Source organism: Lygodium microphyllum, chromosome 14 (assembly GCF_053477565.2).
Source record: "Lygodium microphyllum isolate KBCC chromosome 14, Lygodium_microphyllum_v1.1.10, whole genome shotgun sequence".
In the NCBI taxonomy this organism is placed as follows: domain Eukaryota; kingdom Viridiplantae; phylum Streptophyta; class Polypodiopsida; order Schizaeales; family Lygodiaceae; genus Lygodium; species Lygodium microphyllum.
The window spans coordinates 20,755,499-20,777,387 of record NC_141148.1 but is presented as its reverse complement, the minus strand read 5'-3'; the positions used below and the strand labels follow the sequence as shown (position 1 = coordinate 20,777,387).

The 21,889-nt window shown below is 48.8% G+C and overlaps 1 protein-coding gene across 9 annotated transcripts in view; it reads left to right on the top strand.

Moving 5' to 3' along the window:
- LOC148025401 (E3 UFM1-protein ligase-like protein) overlaps positions 1-21,889 on the top strand; it is a 163,358-nt gene that overhangs the window by 100,969 nt on the left and 40,500 nt on the right. For all 9 annotated transcript variants that reach the window (XR_015693085.1, XR_015693083.1, XR_015693082.1 and 6 more), the window contains exon 9: positions 2,312-2,720. Coding sequence is in view for 4 of the 9 variants with exons in the window: in XM_087692513.1 (XP_087548639.1) it covers positions 2,312-2,720 (409 nt within the window). In the remaining 5 variants the exon portion in view is untranslated. The remainder of the gene's footprint in view (positions 1-2,311; positions 2,721-21,889) is intronic.

The following is a 21,889-nucleotide window of genomic DNA, read 5'->3' as shown; positions in this document are numbered from 1 at the left end:
AGCTATGGAAAGGCAGTGCAAGTCATCGCAAAGCTGATGACGTTTTTGAGCAGTAGAAGGAGCATACACACCCACCAGCCATAAAACCTCACCCTCGTATATGATTCCCAGCATCATAAATTTGCTGCAAGAGTCTTGAGAAACCAAGGAAGGTTGTAGGGAAGATCTAACGGCCAACATAACTCCATATTTTTGCGGAGCCGCTCGACCACTAAAAAACATTGTATAATCCTTGTATACATAAGAAGATCCTGCCAAAGCATGCTGTTTGTACTCTACAGCACAAAAAACATCCCAATTACCAGCTAACAGAATTTTCCACAACTGATACTGCTTATTTCACGAAGAAATGCCTTTTAACATTCCATAAAGCAAGTCACATGGTAAACGATAGAAGAGAAAACTACAAAGTCACCACTTTCCCTTTCCCTTTAACATTTGTAGCTTTCACAGCCTGAAATCTCTCCATCTCACTACGGGTCACTTCTACAAGATCCACCCTCTGCAAATTCACAATCAAAGCACGAGAAGAAGATTGTTGTTGTTGAGAACGGAAAACATCCCGATGAGGCAGAAGCCTCCCATGCGCGTCAAAACACAAAGCAGAATCAGAAGCCCTTTTATCATTCACACAATTGCAGGTATTCGCGAAGATTGAGGTTTCATATAAAACCCCCTACCTCTGCGTTGAAAAGTTTGAGTAGTTGGTTGAGGAGATGGGTAAGTAGGAGTCGAATGAGATTCTTGTCTAGCATTACGTCTAACCACAATGACCCAAGAATCTTCCTGAGGAGGCCAATTCCAACCACCCGAGTGCGATGCATGCTCAATACCAACTTGGGAGACATCCTTTACCATTATCATGTCTAGGCAGGGCAAGAGGCATAGGAACAACCTTTTGCTGCTGAGCCACTTGCTGGGGAGCATGCTTTTGCATATCCATATCAGGATCCAAAGAACGGCCTAGATGCCAGAAAGGCTTTGTGTGCCTGAAGAACAATCTTTGAAGATAAGCTTCATGATAAAAGTGCATGCAACCAGTGTTTGGCTTAGCAACAATACATAATTCTGAGACAAGAAGGAAGCAAGCTACTTTTTGCACATTGTCCAAAAGTCATACACATACCATGAAGACATATGTGCATCCAAAATATCAGAAAAGATAAGTCTTAGTATCTGAGTGGGGTTTTATGCGAGGAACATTTGATGAAGGCATACATGGGCAGCAAGAGAGGTAAGTTTAGATGGTTGAGACACATGTCGAGCATAATCATCTTGCTGCCCTGCAATTCTAAACCTGTTGTGTGCTTTTAGCAAGGCAGCGAAGAATGAGCATTGCAGTCATCACCAATGAGGTATCTGTTTTGAAATGATTTGTGTTGTGAAGGAATGCTAGATCATATCATAGGCACTGGGATGGTCGTTTTTGAACTTGTGAATGGTAGCTTCCTTCTGTCCCAGTTTGCATTCCATACGACTATAGTCACTAGAAGTAGTTTTGTTTTGCTGCCATTGTTGTCCCTGTTTTCTGTCCTATGTAACTATGGATCACAGGATTTGTCTAAAAAAAAAATCTACCTTGGTTAGGCAACTCACCCACTTCCATCCCTTGCGGCATATCACAAGGAGAAGGGCCTCCAGAAGAATCAGCAAACAAGGTGTATGTTTAGTTTAAGGCCTTCAATATGTGCACCTAAGTAGCCTGTCCAAAGAGTGTTTAGAAGCCACTGAATGCATATGGTGCCACATATGCTATACAATGCCTTAAAGTTGTGTAAGGAACTGTGGTGTCTGACTGCTGAAAGTCCTTTGGCATGTATTTTACTGTTATCTGATGAGTAATTCTATCTGCCAAGCCTGGCGTTACATAAGGTTATACTGTATAATGACGAGCCTCTTGGCAATGGGATAAAACAAGTCTTGGAGTAATTTTGTATTCATCTCTTCAGTCATCACTTTGCATCTATACTCATATCCTCTTTCCGGGAAGTGTTACTCCTCAACCCATCATACAAGTTCTTAGCCTTTCATGTCATTTTCGTTCCTGTAGTTTGGCTTATTCCTTTACTAGCCTCCCATATTACCTTATCTTTTGTTATTTCAAATAAGGTTTTAATTAATATTGGGTTCCAATTTTGAATCTTGGAGACTTACAGTGCATACTTTGGGCATTCACAATTCTGAGTGTTACACTTCTGTCATAAATAATTGATATCGGAGGTCAATTTGCTGTAGTAAGAAAAGTGTGGTAATTTGTTTTTTCAGCGTCCAAACTTGAAGCAGTTTGTTTCTCCTTGATATAATCTTTCAGGGCTTATCAGAGATCTTGGAAGGTGAAGTCAAAGAGCTAGCTAGAACAAGGTTGCTTGAAGATCAAAAAAAGGGTTCAGGAAGGCTTCCACAAAGATTAGGGGAATCTGAGATTGATTTGGACATGGCAAACTCTAGTTCCTCAAATGGCCCAGAAAGCAAAGTTGGCAGAAGGAAAAATGCAAAGTTGACATCTTTTGAAGGTTTAGGGCAAGATATGCCAAGTGGAAAGGGAACAAAAGGGAAGAAGAAGGGCGGGAAAGTAAGAGGTGGCTCTACTGTAGGAGGTGCAGCTTCCTTAAAAGGAGGGAAAGAGAAATCATCTTTCAATCAAGATGCCATTTTATCTGAAGAGCATATGGCAGCCAGAGTTATTGAGCTTTTTCCAGAAATGGAAGGTGCTGGTACAGGTCTGTGTTCTCTTCTTTTTTTGAGTCCTTTCTTTGTGGCATTTTGGGGGTCTTTGCAGTATGTCACCTTTTATTCTTGTCCTATTGAACTAACATTTGGAAAGTTCACTCTTCTTGAATGACTCTGGGACCTTGTGTGTGTTCCATGAAATGTGAAATTTTTTTACGATTACCACTGTTTTTATCATGGATATAGTTGGTTTATACCAAACCATATCAAGGGTCTACCAAACATATTTGCAAAGAAATCAGTGGCCCATGATATTGCCTATAAAGCTGAGATACAGCTAGCCTGTTAATCAAGGTCGTTTGCTATGAGAGGATGTAGAGCCCTAGACTTTTTAAGTGCTTTGAGAATTGTGTGCTAAAAAGTTGCCCAAGAAAACACCCTTGCAGCACCGCCTAGTGCTTAGGTGCTACGAGACAATGAAGCCACATGATGATTGCTAGACCCAATACGACTAGGAAAGGAAGGAAGACTATTGTCATATAACCGTGTAACAACAGTAGACCATTGGTGCTGCAGTCATAAGTCTGTAGGTGCTGCAATTGCAAGTCTGTACATTACCCACATAGTGTAGCGTAAAACAGATCAATACTATTGCCTTTTAACCTTGACACGGTCTGTAAAATGGCAGACCTGATAACCTGTATGTCACGTCCTGACAATATACAGAATTCAAAGAATGAAGAGACTCAGATGTTGTAACTTAAGCTTTCTTTCCTTCCTTGGAAAGGGTTAAGTTGCTTGCAATACATGCAGAAGCACTATACACAGAAAGCTAAGGGCTATGATGCACATTTCTGAGACTGCCCCCTAAAGAGGCTAGCCAATGTGACTGTTTATGGAGAACTATTGGCTTGCTTTGGCATGCTGCATATGTTCCATGCGGATGGCCATCTTGCATGAGACCGGGAGGCTTTGGTTCACAACTCTCAGCATGCTTTCTATTCTAGGATTCCACATGAAACTTGCCTAAACATCTGATCTATAGGGCAGTGAACGTAAACTTACAGTACACACACTATTCAAGTCAGCAAAAAATAATGACAAAAGAACCTAAGAGCTATAGCCTATAGCGCTCTTGCATAGTACATGACACCAGATTGACCCTCAAAGTGAGCACCCCTTACAATACTTCTTTAATGTTGAAGATAAGCCTCTACATGAACCGCTTGTGGCTCACCTATGTGATCAAAATGGCTGTCATAGACTAGCACTCTCTTTGCTGATGATTCCACGTGTGCTTGGCTCTTCCATGGACGAGATTTGCTCCAATTGCTATGCCCTTAGTTACTTTTACCAACCTTGACCAATGAGCTTTGAATGTGTCTGAATTACACAGCCAAACCAATGTGTCTTCAAGCATAGAGAGTTGCAATCATCCAATGTTGACCAATATGTCATTGAAAAATGCATCCGTGTACTTGCATGGGCAACTTTTGCTGAGTGACAACCTGCCAAAACAATTTCCAGCATTATCCAGTTTCATTAAATTGATTTTCAGAATATTTATTTTCAATATTCTGAAAATTAATTTAATAATTATCTATATCTTAGAAAAATAATATGACCGGCCAACAATTAAATTGACCAGGCCAATTTATCACCCAAGTAATCTTGAGCAGTTATCAGCTTGGAACCGGCATTAATTTATTAATTAATACCAATTCCCTAGTGTCACTACTAATACTAATGGCTAATTAAATGTTACAAGTGTCACCAAATTTAATCTAATGCTAACGAAATCATTTAAATTTCACGTCCTTATGACAGACCACCCCCTTGAAATTCTTGCATCGTCCTCAATGGCATTGCAATGTCTACCAAAGCAAAGGATGCTACTCTGGAATTTCCCAAAAGGCATCATAGTCAATTCAACATTGGCCACTATTGTTTGACCATGCTAAAGCCAAGCACTTGTTGAACATTTCTAATATAGCCATAGGGGATGTAGGGGACGTGGGCCCCCGACTTGGAATGCGGGACTCAACCTGAACATGCTTCAAAACGTGGGCGTTTCCACACGTTTTTGGGTTACAATAGGATGTGTCTGGGGATGGGTAGGGACGTTGTATTGGTTGTGGGACGTGCCTAGGACACCATGTGGTAGGGGTGTGCTCATCACTGTCAGCGTTTATGGTGCGTACTGTTTGCTCGTACCTATCACCTGCGAACTGACACTCGGCTTCTGTCCTCGTGTGTCGTTGCCCTCGTCATCCTTGCTACAATCCACCTATGCCAGCTCATGTCCCCACGCTCCCTGCAATGACCAGTCAACTATCGACTATGACTTGTCAGTTGCAATGACCAGTCACATTGTGTGAGTCGTGACATAGTCACACAGGCCAGGGTGCACAACTCTAGTCTCTAGTCCCTAGACGTTATAATGAACTCTGTAGACATCATAAGTTATAGGATACAAGTGCTCAGTAATCAATAGAAACTTGACAATGAGACACTGCAATGACCAGCAACTTGCAAGCCATGACATCATCTTTCCGGGTCCCCCTAGCAACATCTTCTCAACCTCTTGCACCTCGTATTGGTTGTAGGGGTAGGAGATCCAATGATTGGTCATGGAGGTGTGAGGTTGAGGCCGAAAGGCCAATATTGGGGGGTGGCTCACGACTTTGGAAATGCCCTTTTTGTGGCTATGAAAGAACAAGTGGGGCAAACAAAGTGAGGGCTCATTTTTTGAGAGAGTCAGGCCATTAGGTGCACTTTTGTGAGAATGTCAATCAAGAGAAGAAGCAGTTTCTTCAGCAAAAGGTTGCTGAGCAAGATGCCATTTCAACACACTATGTTTCACAAGAGATCCAAAAAGGTTCTCTTGAAGTACTCGGAAACACGGTTTGCTTATGATTTTTTAATGCTTGGTTGCTTAAGCACGTGCAGTGCTACTTTGAGACTTCATTAGTGACGAGTGTCATGCAAATGCATTGTCCTCCACTGTTGCAAGAATAAAATGTGTTGAATGTGCAAAAGATGCCTCATTTTGGGATTATGTATGTTGCATTGATGCCATGGTGTAGTCAATGATGCATTTGCTGAGACTTATGGATAGTATGCAACCATGTATTGGGAAAGTCTACGAGGCTATGGACAAAATGATTGAGAAGCTACGTACTTTCTTTCCTTTTGATAATGATGATGAGGATTGTGAGATGGCACAGAGGTATGAGGAGTTACGCACATTATGTGTCACACAGTGGAACACTTATTATTCTCCTCTACATGCAGTTGCATTTGTGTTGGATCTTGAGTTTTAGGAGAGTTGTCAAAATAGGAATTAATGAGATTGTAGTTGGTTGGATGGCAGTCTTAAGCAAGATGGTTCCTGACTCTGACAACAGACAAAAAATCAGAGACAGTCTTGTAAGGTATAGATCTCTTCGTGGCATATACGGTAGTGAGGATGCACAGGATGACAGGCATGGAGTTGGGGCTATCTTATGGTGGGGGGAATGTGGAACTGAGGGGCTTGAGTTGCAGGCATTGGCTATCTGTATTTTGAGTTGTGCTGTGAGCTTCTCTTGTTTGAGGCAGCTATGGAGCTCATATTCACATATTGCTTCAAAAAAGCAGAATACCTGATGGCCCGACTCTCTCAAAAAATGAGCCCTCACTTTGTTGCCCCACTTGTTTTTTCATAGCCACAAAAAGGACATTTCCAATGTCATGAGCCGCTCCCTGATATTGGCCTTTCGGCCTCAACCTCACACCACCATGACCAGTCATCGGATCTCCTACCCTTGCAACTGGTACGAGGTGCAAGAGGTTGAAAAGATGTTGCCAAGGGGACCCGGGAAGATGATGCCATGGCTTGCAAGTTGCTGGTCACTGTAGTGTCTCACTGTCAAGTTTCTATTGATTACTGAGCACTTGTGTCCCGCTGCAACACACTGTATACTCTCTACTACACACTATACTAGAGTCTGCACTGAAGTGTGAGTACACACGCTTAGCTCTGTCACTGTTCTCTGGTCACTGAGCACACTGCCACACTACAGGCAACAGTCTGGACTGAAGTCTGAAGATTGATTCCAGAGGGACTCAGAAGTTAGAACTCTGCACAATTCAAAGTTCAAACGACAGAGATTAGAGTTATAACTTCTAGTGTCATCATTTTAAAATTAAAGTTTATAACTATGATGTCTACAGAGTTCATTATAGTGTCCAGAGACTAGAGTCCAGACTGCACTGTCTAAACACTAGACAGGTCTAAGTTCACGACCAGTGCAACTTAACAGTTCTCAGTTTTAACTTTATTATTTATTGTTTAAAATTAACAGTCCTAACTTCTGAAGACTGGACAGGTTACCTGGGTCCTAGAGGCTAGGCCGCTAGACTCTGGACTCACGGACAAGAGGATTATGCAATGTGCGTCCTGGCCCCTGTGTCGCAACTCACACATGTGATTGGTTACTGCAACTGAGAGGTCATAGTCGACAATCGATTGGTCACTACAGCAACAGCGAATGTGGGGACGTAAGCTAGCGCAGGTGGACCATAGCAAAGATGACAAAGGCAATGGCACATGAGGATGGTAGTCAAGCATTGATTCATAGGTGATAGGTATGGGCGAACAGTACGTGCCATAAATGTTGAAAGTGACGCGCACACCCTTGCCATGTGGCACCCCAAGCACGTCCTACAACCAGTACGGCATCCTTGCCTGAGCATCCCATTGTGACCCAAAGAATCTTGGGAACGCCCACGCTTCACAGCATGTTCGGGTTCCGCATTCCAAGTCGAGTGCCCTACGTTCCGGACCCACGTCCTTTGCATCCCCTCTGGCTATGCTTGCGAGTCCTTGGAATTTAATCTTTAGTCTTTTGTGTGACCTTTATGACTTTAGGAAGGTTTTAGTTCGTATTTGTTTAGTTTTATTATAATGTGCCTCAATTATAGCTAGAAAATATATAATTGTTAGGTTTCCTCCCTGGTCCCCTGTCCTTTGTGAATCCAAAACCTTTGCCGAAAATCTATAGAATGTATCTCTCAACTAGTATATTGCAATTATTTTGGCCAAACAACCATAGCAAAGCATAAATTGAGCATAAACTATGGTTGAACCACTAGTGGCATTCATAAAACACGTTGTTGCCACTGAAAACTGATAATCATCCACCACTGAAAGTCAGCAACTAATAATCAATCTATGAAGATCATTCACTAATGCAAACTGATGCAAATGTATAGTTTTAGAGCTACAATGAAAACCATACCAATTTGTATACCAAACTTTTTTTTTTTGCAAGTAAAATGTGGCTGATTATATTACTCAAAAAAACTGATTACAACGGAGTGCTCATGCTCAACAGACTGGCTGGAGCTGATGCAAAGTCACAAATACATCATGTATACAAGCCTCTCAAGGCGGTTTGGGGGGGGGATGGGGGCAAGAAGCCATTGGGGGGGGGGGGGGGGTATATTGCCAAATGGGGCTGCCTGCCTGCATCACGAAAAACAGGTCCTGGCCGCCCCAAGTGCGCATGAAATGACAATGGAGCTCCTAACGAGCCCTCGACTCGCCTTGCACTTGATTTCATTGGCTATGGAGGGAGTGGATGATGGAGGTCCAGAGCTTTGCTAAGGTTGCCTGTGCTGAAAGTCTCTCTTCGCTAAAAGCCTCCAGACACCACGCCTTCCAGATATGCCATCCAGTAAGACTCCCTATGATCTCCCATACCTCTGAGCGTTCTGCTGTGGACTCCAGTACCTTGCGGATGGTTAGAGCCTTAAAACCAACCAGTGCGCATGACCCTGCCTTAATAATGAATATCATGTCCTGCATCCCGGCCTCATATAGAAGGTGACGGCCCTGGCTGACTGCCTGCCAACAGAAAGCTTCCCATGAGATACATCCAAGGTTGGGTGCTATACGGCAAAGGATGCGGCATGCTCCTCTCCACACGACCTGCGCCTCCTCACATGACCAAAGGCAGTGCTTTGGGGTTTCCAGAGGCTGCTGTGTGCAGCGCTTATAATCTCCCTCCTGCATCTGGGCAAGCCAACTTCACACCGCCAAGCCTCCATGTGCCACCAACCATAAGAAATACGACACCCTTCTCGGCTTCCAGCTATCCCGTAGGGGGCGCCAGAAGGTCCGTTGGAAATGCTTCGTGATGCTGTGCTCCGCCCACTACCTGCTACATGACAGCACCCAATCCATATCCTCCTGCATCAGTACGTGTTTGGCAATCCTGGCAGTGTACTCTAGGAACCTGGGTGGCTTCTTGGGGACCGCAGTGGCCGACCATAGCCACTCTCTTGGATCACACTCCAGCTCATCAAGTGGTCTGCCCTCCGAGATCCAAAGGCGCCACTCCTTGAGCTCCTTCCAGAAAGCATAGGGGTCCAGTCGCCATGTCTTCCCCTGAAGGCCCATCACCTGAATCCTCCTCCACGAAAGGGCGGCTATCCCCTCATCCTGTTGCCCTCTGTCAAGGGCCAAACGCCCCCCCTCTTGAATGGCAAAGAAAGTCCCCTACGGGGCGCCGCCCACTCTACCTGCCACCTGTAGGGGGATGCCTGTTGGTGAAAACCTAGCCGGCCATACCTCCCCGGGCTCTATCGGCTCTCGTATCGGGGGAGCAAGCCACTCTAGAGGTATTATTGCGTCTATCTCCCTTCTCCTCAACTCCACTCCTCTCTCTGGCAGCTTGAAACTTGCTACAACACCTCCTCGTCCGCCATCCTCTGTACCCCTTGCCATGTCTCTTGATGGTACGAGCCAGGCCAGCCTCCCAACCAGCCTAGTGGCTGTGGGGGCGCTCGCTGACCTGTGCTCCTTCCCGATCTTTGACCTGGGGGTTCCAGATCACCGGCTGTCGGTCTATCTCCTCCTGGCAGCCTGGGGGGCTCTAGATGAGGGCCTTATGGAGGCCCTGCCACATGTGGAGTAAGCTGTGTAGGAAAGGTGATCTGGGCTGACGTGAAGATCCATCTCAGGGACGGCCTCCACTCACCATAGTCTTGAAGGCCCTCCTGCAATAAGACCTTCCAAGTCTGCCCGATTGGTGTGAGGCCGCGGACAACTAGCTTGCCCAAGAGGGCCATACTCTGATACTCTGGGTCTATGATCCCAAGCCCTCCCTTTGATCAATGCCGTATGATGGTCGCCCACGTCTCCTTGGCTCTGGAATCCTTGGACCCATTTAACCCTGACCAAAGGAAGTTCCGGACTAGGCGGCAAAGCTGCACTACGCGCAATGAGGAGAAGCATCAACACGAGGCGATGTACCACGCCGTCGCTAGGAGGACCTGGTCAACCACTAGGGCTCGGTCGGCTAGTGAGAGGTGAGCCATGCTCGAGTAGGTGAGTTTCCTCCAAATAGAATCAAGGACAGGAAGAAACTGCTGGGCAAGAGTGATGTCGAGTCCCACGTGGAACCCTAGGTACCGGACGGTTTGCACTCTGCTCACCTATCTAAATCCCAGGTGGACCCCCCACTCTGTGCTAGAGTCCAGGTCAGTGAGAAAACTAACTGACTTTCGCCAGTTGATTTTCGCTCCCGCTGTAGAATAGAACACATCAAGAACCAGCCTCACTCTCTCCAACATCAACTCATCGTCCTCTATGTAGAGTGTTGTGTCATTTGCATACTTTAAGTCTAACAACTCAGTCTCCTCTCTCACCGGAAGTCGGAGGCCACGTAATCCGCTCGCACGTGACCTGAAGAAGTGAGACATTACCTCTGCAAAGAGTAGAAACAAGTAAGGGGCCAGGGGGTAGCCCTGTCGAACCGATCTCTCCAGCCGAAACTCCTCCCCTCGCCTTCCGCCTAGGAGAACCCTGTTGGTGGCCAATTTGTAAAGGGCGGAGACCCCGCGAATCCAAACCTTGGGGAATCCCAACCTCATCATGGTGACCTCTAGAAAATCCTAGTCCACCTTGTCATAAGCTTTCTTGAAATCCAAGATTAGTACGGCCAATCTTTGCCCACTGTGTTGAGCCCACTCTGTCGCCTCAAAGAAGGCAAATACATTGTCCAGGATGCTCCTATCCTAGACAAAGCTTGTCTTTGTGTCATGGATGATGTCTAGAAGCACCGAGCATAATCGCCTATCAATCATCTTTGCCAATGCCTTATAGGCCAGTGACAATAAGATGATCCATCTCTACTGGGAAAACTCCAACCGGTCTCCCCCTTTGGGGAGAAGATTGATAAGGCGTGCCGAAAGACTCCCTGGCATCTTTCTTGAAGTGAAAATCTCTTGGAAGGCCATCAATAGGGGATCCTTCACCAACTCCTAGTAGGTAGTGAAGAAGGTCTTAGAGAGGCCATACTCTCCCGGGCATTTCTGCCCATTCTGTGTACGGAAAGCCTCCTCTAGTTCCTTCTCTGTGAAGGGGGCTAGGAGAGAGCGTCCCATCTCCTCTGTGACAAGGTACGAGATGTGATCCCAGACCTACTATCTACATCTTTGTTCTCTAGCTGAAGCTGTCTCCTACTGGAAAAGGCGCGTGTAATAGTCGGTAGCAATCTCCATCACCTCGTCTGGGCTAGAACGATTCCTCCCATACTGATCCTGAAGGCTGCATATCTGCTCTCCTACGGTGCGAGGCTGGTGTACTTGGAAGAACTCACTGCACATCGTGTCCCCCCGGGTCTCTCCAGGCATTGCGTGCTCCTACTGCCAAAAGAAAGACTTCCCATGCCTCTTGCTCCTCTTGAGCCATGCCCTGGTAGTTACTGCCTCTGCCCTGCTAATCCTCCAAAGTCTCCAGGTTATTGAAGTCTCCTTCAACAATCCAGGAGTCCACCTCTGGGAGTCCATCGGCGATCTCCACCCAGAACCTGTTGCGTGCCCTAACCTCCGTAGGGGCATAGACATTGAGGACTCCAATTCACGAGTCCTCAATATCCAATCTGATCCATAGAACCCTCCTTGCCATTATCGTCCCGTGGTCTCGTACACATGCGGTGAGACTCGGGCTAATAGAGGTGCGTACGCCTCCACTCTTGCCATGGGCACCTATGGCGTACTCCCAGTAAGTGTGTGAGCTGCTTGCAAGTACCTTCCCTACCCGTTGGGCTTGGGTGGGGGTGAGTTTGTGCTCCTGAAGAAGTAAGATGTCAATCCGTCCGGCAAGGGTAGGCTCTAGTTCCTGCCAAACAATTAACTTCTTAGAACCACGTGCCCCACTGTAGTTGAGACTATTCACATTCCAGGATGCAAGGTGTAAGCTCATTGGGAAACCTGTGACTCACCGAACATGCATTTGTTCGGTGTGGAGACTGCTGAAGAGGAGAAGCTATGAGGCATGCAAGTACGCTTTACTGCCGGTCTGGACGGCGAACTTCAGTTTCCTATGGTGGCCCTCGGCTAGACCATAGGGTTGATAGATGCTCAAGGTGGTACTATCAATGCATCTATCAGCCATGCTGAGAGTTGTGACTCTGTACATTGGTAGAAACGGGCCGTCTGTGCCAAGGGCCACTCGATCACATCCCTCGGAGCTCTCCACTGTGGGGGGGACTCGAAAGATGATACTCAAGTGTGGGACCTCGGCACTGGCCCACCAATTAATGTCCATCATGCAACCAGGCCACTGCTGTGCAAACAGTGCTAGTCCTTCTTCTCCCATCCATTGGGAGATGTGGTCTGCTTCTTGACTCTTCAACTCCTCCTCTATCTATGTAGTCGTCCACTCCCCTGAGTGAGAGGATTGAAGAAAAAAGGCGTAGTTTGGTCCATCCAGTGGTGCTAGTAGATGGACCTTGCCCCTCGACTTACGAACCACGAAGATCCCCATCTCAAGAGGTAGTGGGAACTCTCCGCGCTCCGCAACTCTTAGGTAGGACTAGGAGTCACTGCGGATTGAGAGAACTACCAATCACGTTGCGGTACTACCTGCGGGGGGGAAGTTGGTGCAAATAAAGGGAGCAACTGGAGGGTGGGGGAAACAACGGCAGGGGGGGTGGAGAGAACTCCGTTGGAGCGGGGGACAGGGTAAAATGTCGGGGCGGGGGTGAAAAACGGCCGATGGGACACAAGCGCAAGCCGTCGGGGTAGGGGACTCAACGTGGGGGGGGGGGGGAAGTTGTCAGGCTAGGGGTTGGTGACGATGCGGTCAAGCTGTGGCGGGTGCAATCAGACAGAGCGGGGGGTAGCTTGCAACATAACGGGTTGAGCCTCAAGGCTTCTTTCGGTATAGCAAACTATAGTGGCTAGTAAAGTGAATAGTGATCTCATGGCAGACATACTGTCAGCACAGTAAATCCACTATACACAAGAGTTGTCTATCACTAGAGGAGTGGAAGTGCTACCTTCCCCTTGAGCATCAAATAATACTCTAGATCTTCACTCTGTCGCATTTGACTAAGCGTGATCTAAAGTCAACTCTTATTGAAAAGCCCTGGGGTAAAGCTACAACAATTGAAAGTGGTCTGCGAAGTCAGCTCTTCCATCCACTTAGCATCCATCAATAGGTGAAACAATAACAAAACTTCACCAAGAAGCACACGAATACTTTACCTCTAATTCTTGATGCCTCAAAGCCAGCACCAGGTTCTAGGCCTTTTTCCCTCTTTAGCATTGCAAATTGCTGCAATTCTAACTTAACTAATATGCAGCATTGCATCTAGTGGACTAGCCCCTCATGTGTACCTGACATGCTAGGAGCACTAGATGCATTAGCTGCAAGGTGATTGTACATGAGAATTTGCATACTAGTAGCCATACCAAGATACATTTTCCCATACATTGCATGCATTACTAGCTGTATTTTTCCTCATGCAAGTGTTACTAGTTGCATTTTTCCTCATGACCAGCACAATATGGAGCATTTGCATGACCAGCATTAATACCATGAGTTCCAAACACAATGTGCTACATATATGCATTGCCAAACTTGCTACTTTGTGTCCCAACATCATACCAATGTTGCCATATATAGGGTTATGCATATTACCAGCTATATCCAGATACATTGGGCCTTGCACAACATGCATTGGTTGTTCATACCATAAGGAGTTGTCCCATACATTCGCATATGTGGTCCTTGACCCACCATACAATCCTAGCTGCCCCATACTTGCATGCATACTCGACAAAACTCATTGGATTGGCACTACTAAGATGGCCTTGCATTTGCATACCTAATCCCACTGGTACCAGTTGCTTTTGCTCATCATCAATCTTTGGTGCATTTTCAGGTTGTGGTATTTGTCTTTTAGAAGCTTCTTGTTGCCCAAATGCCTTTGAAGATGGCATCTTCTTCATGCCCTTGCTATCCTTTTTGAAAGAATTCAAAAATTTCTGGACTTGTGGATCTTTGGAAAATTCAACAAATGGTGGCACGTGGTTAATGTTGAACAACCTCTTCATCTTAAGGCTTTCGTGCTTTTGAATCATTCCATTGACTCCTAGAAATTGGTCCTTGCTAAATCTTCTTGGCACCCACCTTCAAATTGCAAGACAACAAACTCCTTGAGAGCTGCAGTGACTGTTTTGAAAATTCTCACCTGGCAAGGCAAAACAAAGGCTCATGTTGATTTGCTTATGCTCTTTTGCTTGCAAGTGGGTCTGTCATGTCTTTCAGATTTGTTTAACGCTGCTTTCGTGTTCCTAGAGAATATTTTCATTTGTAGGACTCTTAACTCCACCTCTTTATGGGCCATGCAACCTCTCCCCCCTTTGGACCAAGAGGGCCCTTGGTAGGATTGGATGATTAATGGTTGTCTACATTTGGGCCATGCTTCAATCAAACGGATATACCACTTGCTGATATGCGATAAGGGTTGGCTTGCTCAAAAGAGCAACACCACTTGGGGTCTCAAGAAAGGTCAAGCATGGTGGAAAACTATGGTGATGACAGGTTGGCTTAACAAAACACCTTTTAGATACAAGGTCTTTGTTTGGTGAATATTGATTAGTGCTTTCCTCTTGCCTTTGCACTCTCCAAGCAATAGATTTCCAATGTTTGCTAGTTTTTTTGTTAGATATCTGTAGAGACCCCCTGCCATCGGTTTCTTTATTACCTAGTGGTGTGGAAGGTCTGATCATTACTATTGGCCATTTGGTCCTTAGTGGTTGGGGTATTGATGCTTCCAAAAGATTGGGTCTTTGGACATCCCAAGTTCATGGATCCTATGTAGGCCGATATGAAAGTGCTCTCATGCTTTTGGGGTTGTTGGCATATATGGGCTATGAGGAATGCATTCATCTTTGGTTCTTTATCAGGAGTGCAAAGTCATATAGTCCACTTAAAAGGACTTTTTCATTGGCAGCTTGACATGATTGAGTTAGTAGCAACCATTGTTACCAAGGAAAAACAAAAACGGCTCTCCTGTTCGTCACCTGTGCCCAGTCTGACTTGCGCCCGTCATGTCGCCCCGTTTGACCTGCGTCCCATTCCTCTCACCTTCGCCAAGGCCCCCATCGCCAGCTCCATGTGCGCCGCCTGCGTTCGCCCTGCCCCCTCCGCCTGCGGCCACCTGCTGCCCCCCCCCCCCCCCCCCAACCACACGAGACCCGCCCCCTGCATACTGTCTTGCCGGGAGGCTTGGCCCTTTGTCAGGCTGCCACACCACCGCCATCGAAAACAGAAATCTTCCCCTTCTCCATCGACACCCCCCTTCCCCCCTCCAGTTGCTCCCTCCCCCTGTAGCAACTCCCCATCCAGTAGCACAGCAGCATGATAGGTAGGTTCTCCCAGAAGGGACGTGCAATGGAAACCTATGGTCAGACGTTGGCGCACTCAGCGAGTGCCCCCCAGTCAAACACCTTGCGCGTAGTCCTCTCTGAGGAGCAGCTCTTAGCATTCGAGCTAAAGAGCTGGAGCTAATGGAAACAACGATTTATGGTCAGGTAGTAGGACATTCCCCAACCAGGGCCCAACTTCGAGACTGGCTTCACTCCATGTTGCGCATCGGCACTGCGCAGATCATGGAGGCGGTCCTATTGGACCAAGGGATCTTCATGGTCCGCCTCAGTTCAGCAGACGCAGCTCGCGAGCTACTCGCCAGTTCACCATATGCGTCTACGAAGGGGGTCATATACATGGTCCCTTCGTACAGTGGCTTTACTGTGGAGGCATTTGCACTCTATAACAGGTTTCTTCGGCACCCGGTCACCCTTCTTTTCCCCAGCCTGGCGATTGAGTATTGCCAATTGGTGGAAGACTTTGGACGGCTCTTTGGCACTGTCCTTCCCGTGTCCTTCGCGGATGCAGTGATAGCAGCAGGAGTCCCAAAGGTACGGGTGGCAGTGAAAGAGGTCAAGAATATCCCACAGTTCCTAGAGATTGAGGCAAGCGGGCACTCCTTTAGGCAACAGGTCATTGCAACCAGGGCAGTGCTTGCGCTGCCACGACTTTGGGCATCAGGCGGCAGTTTGTATGCATTTCGGAGCCAAGGCGGCTTTGCCCACAGGTCCGCTAGTGGACGCTGACGGTTTTACACGGGTCCAGAGATGACAGAGAGGGAGACAGCAAGGGGAGGCGCAGCCAGCTCCTCAGACCCAATCTCGTCTCAGTAGGGTGTTGGTGGGCAAGCGATCCCCTCTCGGCAGAGCACTCCATAGCTCCCCTTGTCTGCCCCACCTAACAGGACCACAGCCCCCCACATTCTCCACCTGCGCCACAAACTGCCTTGCCTGAGTTCCCACAAGCCCCTCACCCACCCCCCCTCACATCTCATGCCCCCCCTCCCCCTATTGACCTTGGCCCACAGCCCCCCCTTGCTAGGGCCACCCCCCCACATCCGCCATGTATCTCCAGCCATCCCACCATCTCTCGATTCTCTTCCCCCCCATCACCCCCTCTACCGAGCACCCCCCCTGATCCACACCCAGGTCAAGTGAGCCCCCCTAGACCCACCCCCCCTCCTCCCATAGGAGGTGATGAGCCACACACACCTACCTCCTCTGCACACTAGCAGTCTTCCCCCTCCCACACAGCCACTAGCTCATCCGCCCCTGCCACCCACCACACTTTCCAGAGACAGGCACAGTTGTTGCCACAAGAGTTTTTCCACAATAGCCTATGGTCCTACCTGCGAGTTGCGGAGTGCGGAGAGTTCCCGCTACCTCTAGAGGTTGGGATCTTCGTGGTTAGTAAGTCAAGGAGGGGCAAGGTCCACCTACTAGCACCACCGGATCGACCAAACTACACCTTTTTTCTTTAGTCATCTTACTCAGAGGAGTGGACGACTACACAGATTGAGGAGGAGTTGAAGAGTCAGGTGGCGGATCACATCTCCCAGTGGATGGGAGATGAAGGATTAGCACTGTTTGCACAACAGTGGCGAGGTTGCATGATGGACATTAATTGGTGGGCTGGCGCCGACGTCCCACACTTGAGCATTATCTTTCGAGCCCCCCCACAGTGGAGAGCTCCGAGGGACGTGATCGAGTGGCCCCCGGCACAGGCGGCCCGCTTCTACCAGTGTACAGAGTTGCAATTTTCAGCATGGCTGATAGATGCATTAAAAGTACCACCTGCAGCATCTATCACCCCTATTTTCCGACCGAGGGCCACCATGGGGAATTGGAGTTCACCATCCAGACTAGCTGCAAAGCGCACTTGCATGCCTCACAGTCTTTCCTCCTCATATGTAACATCCACACCGAACAAATGCCTGTTCAGTCAGTCGTAGGTATCCCCATGAGCTGATTGTTCGGCAGGAGCTGCAGCATGCCCTCGTCGGACGGATCGACATCTTGCTTCTGCAGGAGCACAAGCTCACCAGAGGGTTGGGAAGGTACTTCCGGGCAGCTCGCACACTTATTGGGAGCACGCCATAGGTGCCCACTGCAGGAGTGGAGGCGTATGCACCTCTATTGGCCCGAGTCTCACCACTTGTGTATGAGACCACGAGACGATAGTGGTAGGAAGGGTTGTATGGATCAGATTGGATATTAGGGACTTGTGTATTGGAGTCCTCAATGTCTATGCCCCTACGGAGGTTAGGGCACGCAACAAGTTCTGGGTGGAGATTGCAGCTGGACTCCTAGAGGTGGACTCCTGGATTGTTGGAGGAGACTTCAACAACCTGGAGGCTTTGGAGGACCAGCAGGGCAGAGGAAGAAACTATCAGGGCATGGTTGGGGAGCAGCAGGAGACATGGGAGGTCTTTTTGCTTGCAGTCGGAGCACATGATGCGTGGAAAGACCCCGCCTTCCACAGGAGGGAGAGGTCGTTGGACTTCTCCTAGGGATACAGGCGGCTAGGTGCAGCCCTGCTGGAGCGGTTGGACAGGTTTTATGTGGGAGAGTGTGGACGCTCTCGTGGAGGCCAGATTGAGCAGTTGGCAGGCAGCACGTTATGCGATCACTGCCCGGTTCTCCTGACACTTGACCCCCAGCATCTGCCCTAGATACACGATCCTGTCAGATCCCTGACTCGATCTATAGGAGGGAGGAGGTGTCGAGACAGATAGAGCAGATTTGGATCAGAGAGTGGGACAGGAGGGACCGGATAGCAAAGGAGGTTGCAGAGGTCCTAGCCGAGTCAAGCACAATCTACCAAGAGGCAACCATACAGGCTAGGCAGCAGTGCTGGGAGGAGGAGAGAGCAATCTGGCGGGACCTTGCAGCCACGCAGAGATTATTGCAGGAGGCACCTGTGGACCCTACCCTCCACACACAGCAGGTGGGCGCACGTGCATCCATTGTTGGCCTAGAGGATAGGCGCTCGGAGTTCTCTTTCCGCACCTCAGCAGCCTTTTGGGCGCGGAAGAAGGACACGATGTGCAAGGAGTTCTTCCAGGTGCACCAGCCCCGCACCGCGGGAGAGCAGATACGCAGCCTTCGGGATTAGTATGGGAGGAATCGTTCTAGCCCAGACGAGGTGATGGAGATTGCTACCGACTATTACACGCGTCTTTTCCAGTAGGAGATAGCTTCAGCTAGAGGACTAAAAGGTAGACAGCAGGTCTGGGATCACATCCCGTATCTTGTCACAGAGGAGATGGGACGCTCTCTCCTATCCCCCTTCACAGAGAAGGAACTAGAGGAGGCTTTCCATACACAGAATGGGCAGAAATGCCTGGGAGAGTATGGCCTCTCTAAGACCTTCTTCACTACCTACTGGGAGTTGGTGAAGGATCCCCTACTGATGGCCTTCCAGGAGATTTTCACTTCAGGAAAGATACCAGGGAGTCTTTCGGCACGCCTTATCAGTCTTCTCCCCAAAGGGGGAGACTGGTTGGAGTTTTCCCAGTAGAGATGGATCACCTTATTGTCACTGGCCTATAAGGCACTGGCAAAGATGATTGATAGGCGATTACGCTCAGTGCTTCCGGACATCATCCATGACACACACACATGCTTTGTCCAGGATAGGAGCATCCTGGACAATGTATTTGCCTTCTTTAAGGCGACAGAGTGGGCTCAGCACAGTGGGCAGAGATTGGCCGTACTACTCTTGGATTTCGAGAAAGCTTATGATAGGGTGGACTAGGATTTTCTAGAGGTCACTATGATGAGGTTGGGATTTCGGCAGGTTTGGATTCGTGGGGTCTCCGCCCCTTACAGATCGGCCACCAGCAGGGTTCTCCTAGGCGGAAGGCTAGGGGAGGAGTTTTGGCTGGAGAGATTGGTTCGACAGGGCTGCCCCCTAGCCCCTTACCTATTTCTACTCTTTGCAGAGGTTATGTCTCACTTCCTTAAGTCACGTGTGAGCGGATTACGCAGCCTTCGACTTTCAATGAGAGAGGAGACTGAGTTGTTAGACTCAGAGTACGCAGATAACACAGGCCTCTACATAGAGGACGATGAGGTGACGTTGGAGAGAATGAGACTGGCTCTTGACGTGTTTTGCGTTGCAGCGGGAGCGAAAATCAACTAGCGAAAGTCGATTGGTTTCCTCACGGACCCGGACTCTAGCACGGAGTGGAGTGTCCACCTGGGATTTAGATGGGTGAGCAGAGGGCAGACCGTCTGATACCTAGGGTTCCAGGTGGGACTCAACATCACTCTTGCCCAGCAGGTTCTTCCTGTCCTTGATTCTATTCGGAGAAAACTGACCTACTGAAGCACGGTTCGCCTCTCACTAGCTGGTTAAGCCTTGGTGGTTAACCACGTCCTCCTAGCAACGGCCTGGTACATTGCCTCGTGTTGGTGCTTCTCCTCATCGTGCGTAGGGCAGCTTCGCCGCCTAGTGTGGATTTTCCTTTGGTCTGGGTCTGATGGCTCCAGGGACTCCAGGGCCAAGGTGGCGTGGGCGACCATCATACGACATCGATCAAAGGGAGGGCTTGGGATCATAGACCCAGAGTATCAGAGTATGGCCCTCTTGGACAAGCTAGTTGTCCGCGGACTCACACCAGGCGGGCAGACCTGGAAGAACTCCGCGTGTGGCAAGGCACGTGTAAGGCCCTAATCCAGAGCCCCCCAGGTTGCCAGGAGAAAATAGACCGTCAGCTGGTGATCTTGAACCTCCAGGTCAAAGATGGGGAAGGGGCACAGATAGGTGAGTGCCCCCACATCCAGTGGGCTGGGTGGGAGGCCGGCCTGGCTCATTCCATCAGGACATGGCGAGAGGTGTAGAGGATGGCGGACGAGGAGGTGCTGCAGTGAGTATCAGGTTGCACGAGAGGAGTGGAGTTGAGGAAAAGAGAGATAGACGCAACAATACCTTCGGAGTGGCTTGCCCCCCCGATATGAGAGCCGATAGAGCCCGGGGAGGTATGGGCAGCTAGGTTCTCTCCAGCAGGCATCCCCCTTCAAGTGGTAGGCAGAGTGGGTGGTGCCCCTAGGGGACCTTCTTCACCATTTAGGAGGGGGGACGTCTGGTCCTTGACAGAGGGCATCAGGATGAGGGGATTGCCACCCTTTTGTGGAGGAGGATTCGGGTGGTGGGTCTCCAGGGGAAAGACTTGGCGACTGGACCCCTATGTTTTCTGGAAGGAGCTCAAGGAGTGGCGCCTTTGGATCTGGGAGGGCAGACCACTTGATGAGCTGGAGTGGGATCCAGGAGAGTGGCTATGGCCGGCCTCTGTGGTCACCAAAAAGCCACCCAGGTTCCTAGAGTATACTGCCAGGATTGGCAGACATGCACTGATGCAGGAGGATATGGACTGGGCGCTGTCATGCAGCAGGCACTGGGCGGAGCACAGCATCACGGAGCCCTTCCGACGGACCTTCTTGCGCCGCCTATGGGATAGCTGGAGGCCGAGGAGGGTGTTGTATTTTTTATGGCTGGTGGCACATGGAGACTTGGCGGTGGGAAGCCGGCTTGCCCAATGCAGGAGGGAGGTTGTAAGCGCTGCACACAGCAACCCCTAGAAACCCCAAAGCACTACCTTTGGTCTTGTGAGGAGGCGCAGCTCGTGTGGAGAGGAGCGTGCCGTATCCTTCGACGTATAGCGCCCAGCCTTGGGTGTATCTCATGGGGAGCTTTCTGTTGGCAGGTAGTCAGCCAGGGCCGTCACCTTTTATATGAGGCCGGGATGTAGGACACGATATTCATGATCAAGGCAGGGTCATGCGCAGTGGTCGGTCTGGAGGCTCTACCCATCTGCCAGGTACTAGAGCCCACAGCAGACCGCTCGGACGTATGGGAGATCATAGGGAGTCTTATTGGATGGCATATTTGGAAGGCACGATGCTAGGTGGCTTTCGGTGGAGAGAGACTTTCAGCACTTGCGACCTTAGCAGAGCTATGGACCTCCATCATCCATTCCCTCTGCGGCCGTTGGGATCAGGTGCAGGGCGAGTCCAGGGCTTGTTAGGAGCTCCGTGGTCACTTCGTGCGTACTTGGGGCGGCCAGGGTCTGTTCTTTGTGATTCAGGCAGCAGCCCCATTTGGCGATATACCCCCCTCCCCATGGCTTCTTGCCCCCATCCCCCCTAGACCGCCTTGAGAGGCTTGTATACATGATGTATTGGTGACTCTGCTTCAGCTCCAGCTAGTCTGTTGAGCAGGAGCACTCTATTGTAATCAGTTTTTTTTGTAATATAATCAGCCACATTTTACTTGCAAAAAAAAAAAAAGATTGAGTTAGTAGATATTCTCCCTACACAGGATTTGCTTTCTTGGCACGTTGCACCTTCCTTAGTCCCCGTCTAGTCCATCTATGTCCCTTGTACTTTTTGATCATGATGTCTTAGAGAGTATTTGTTGAGCTTGTTGTATTTGAACCATCTTGCATCTTGTAATCTTGTAATCTTGTACTTTGTTTGTAATTAATACAACCATCTACTACAGAAAAAA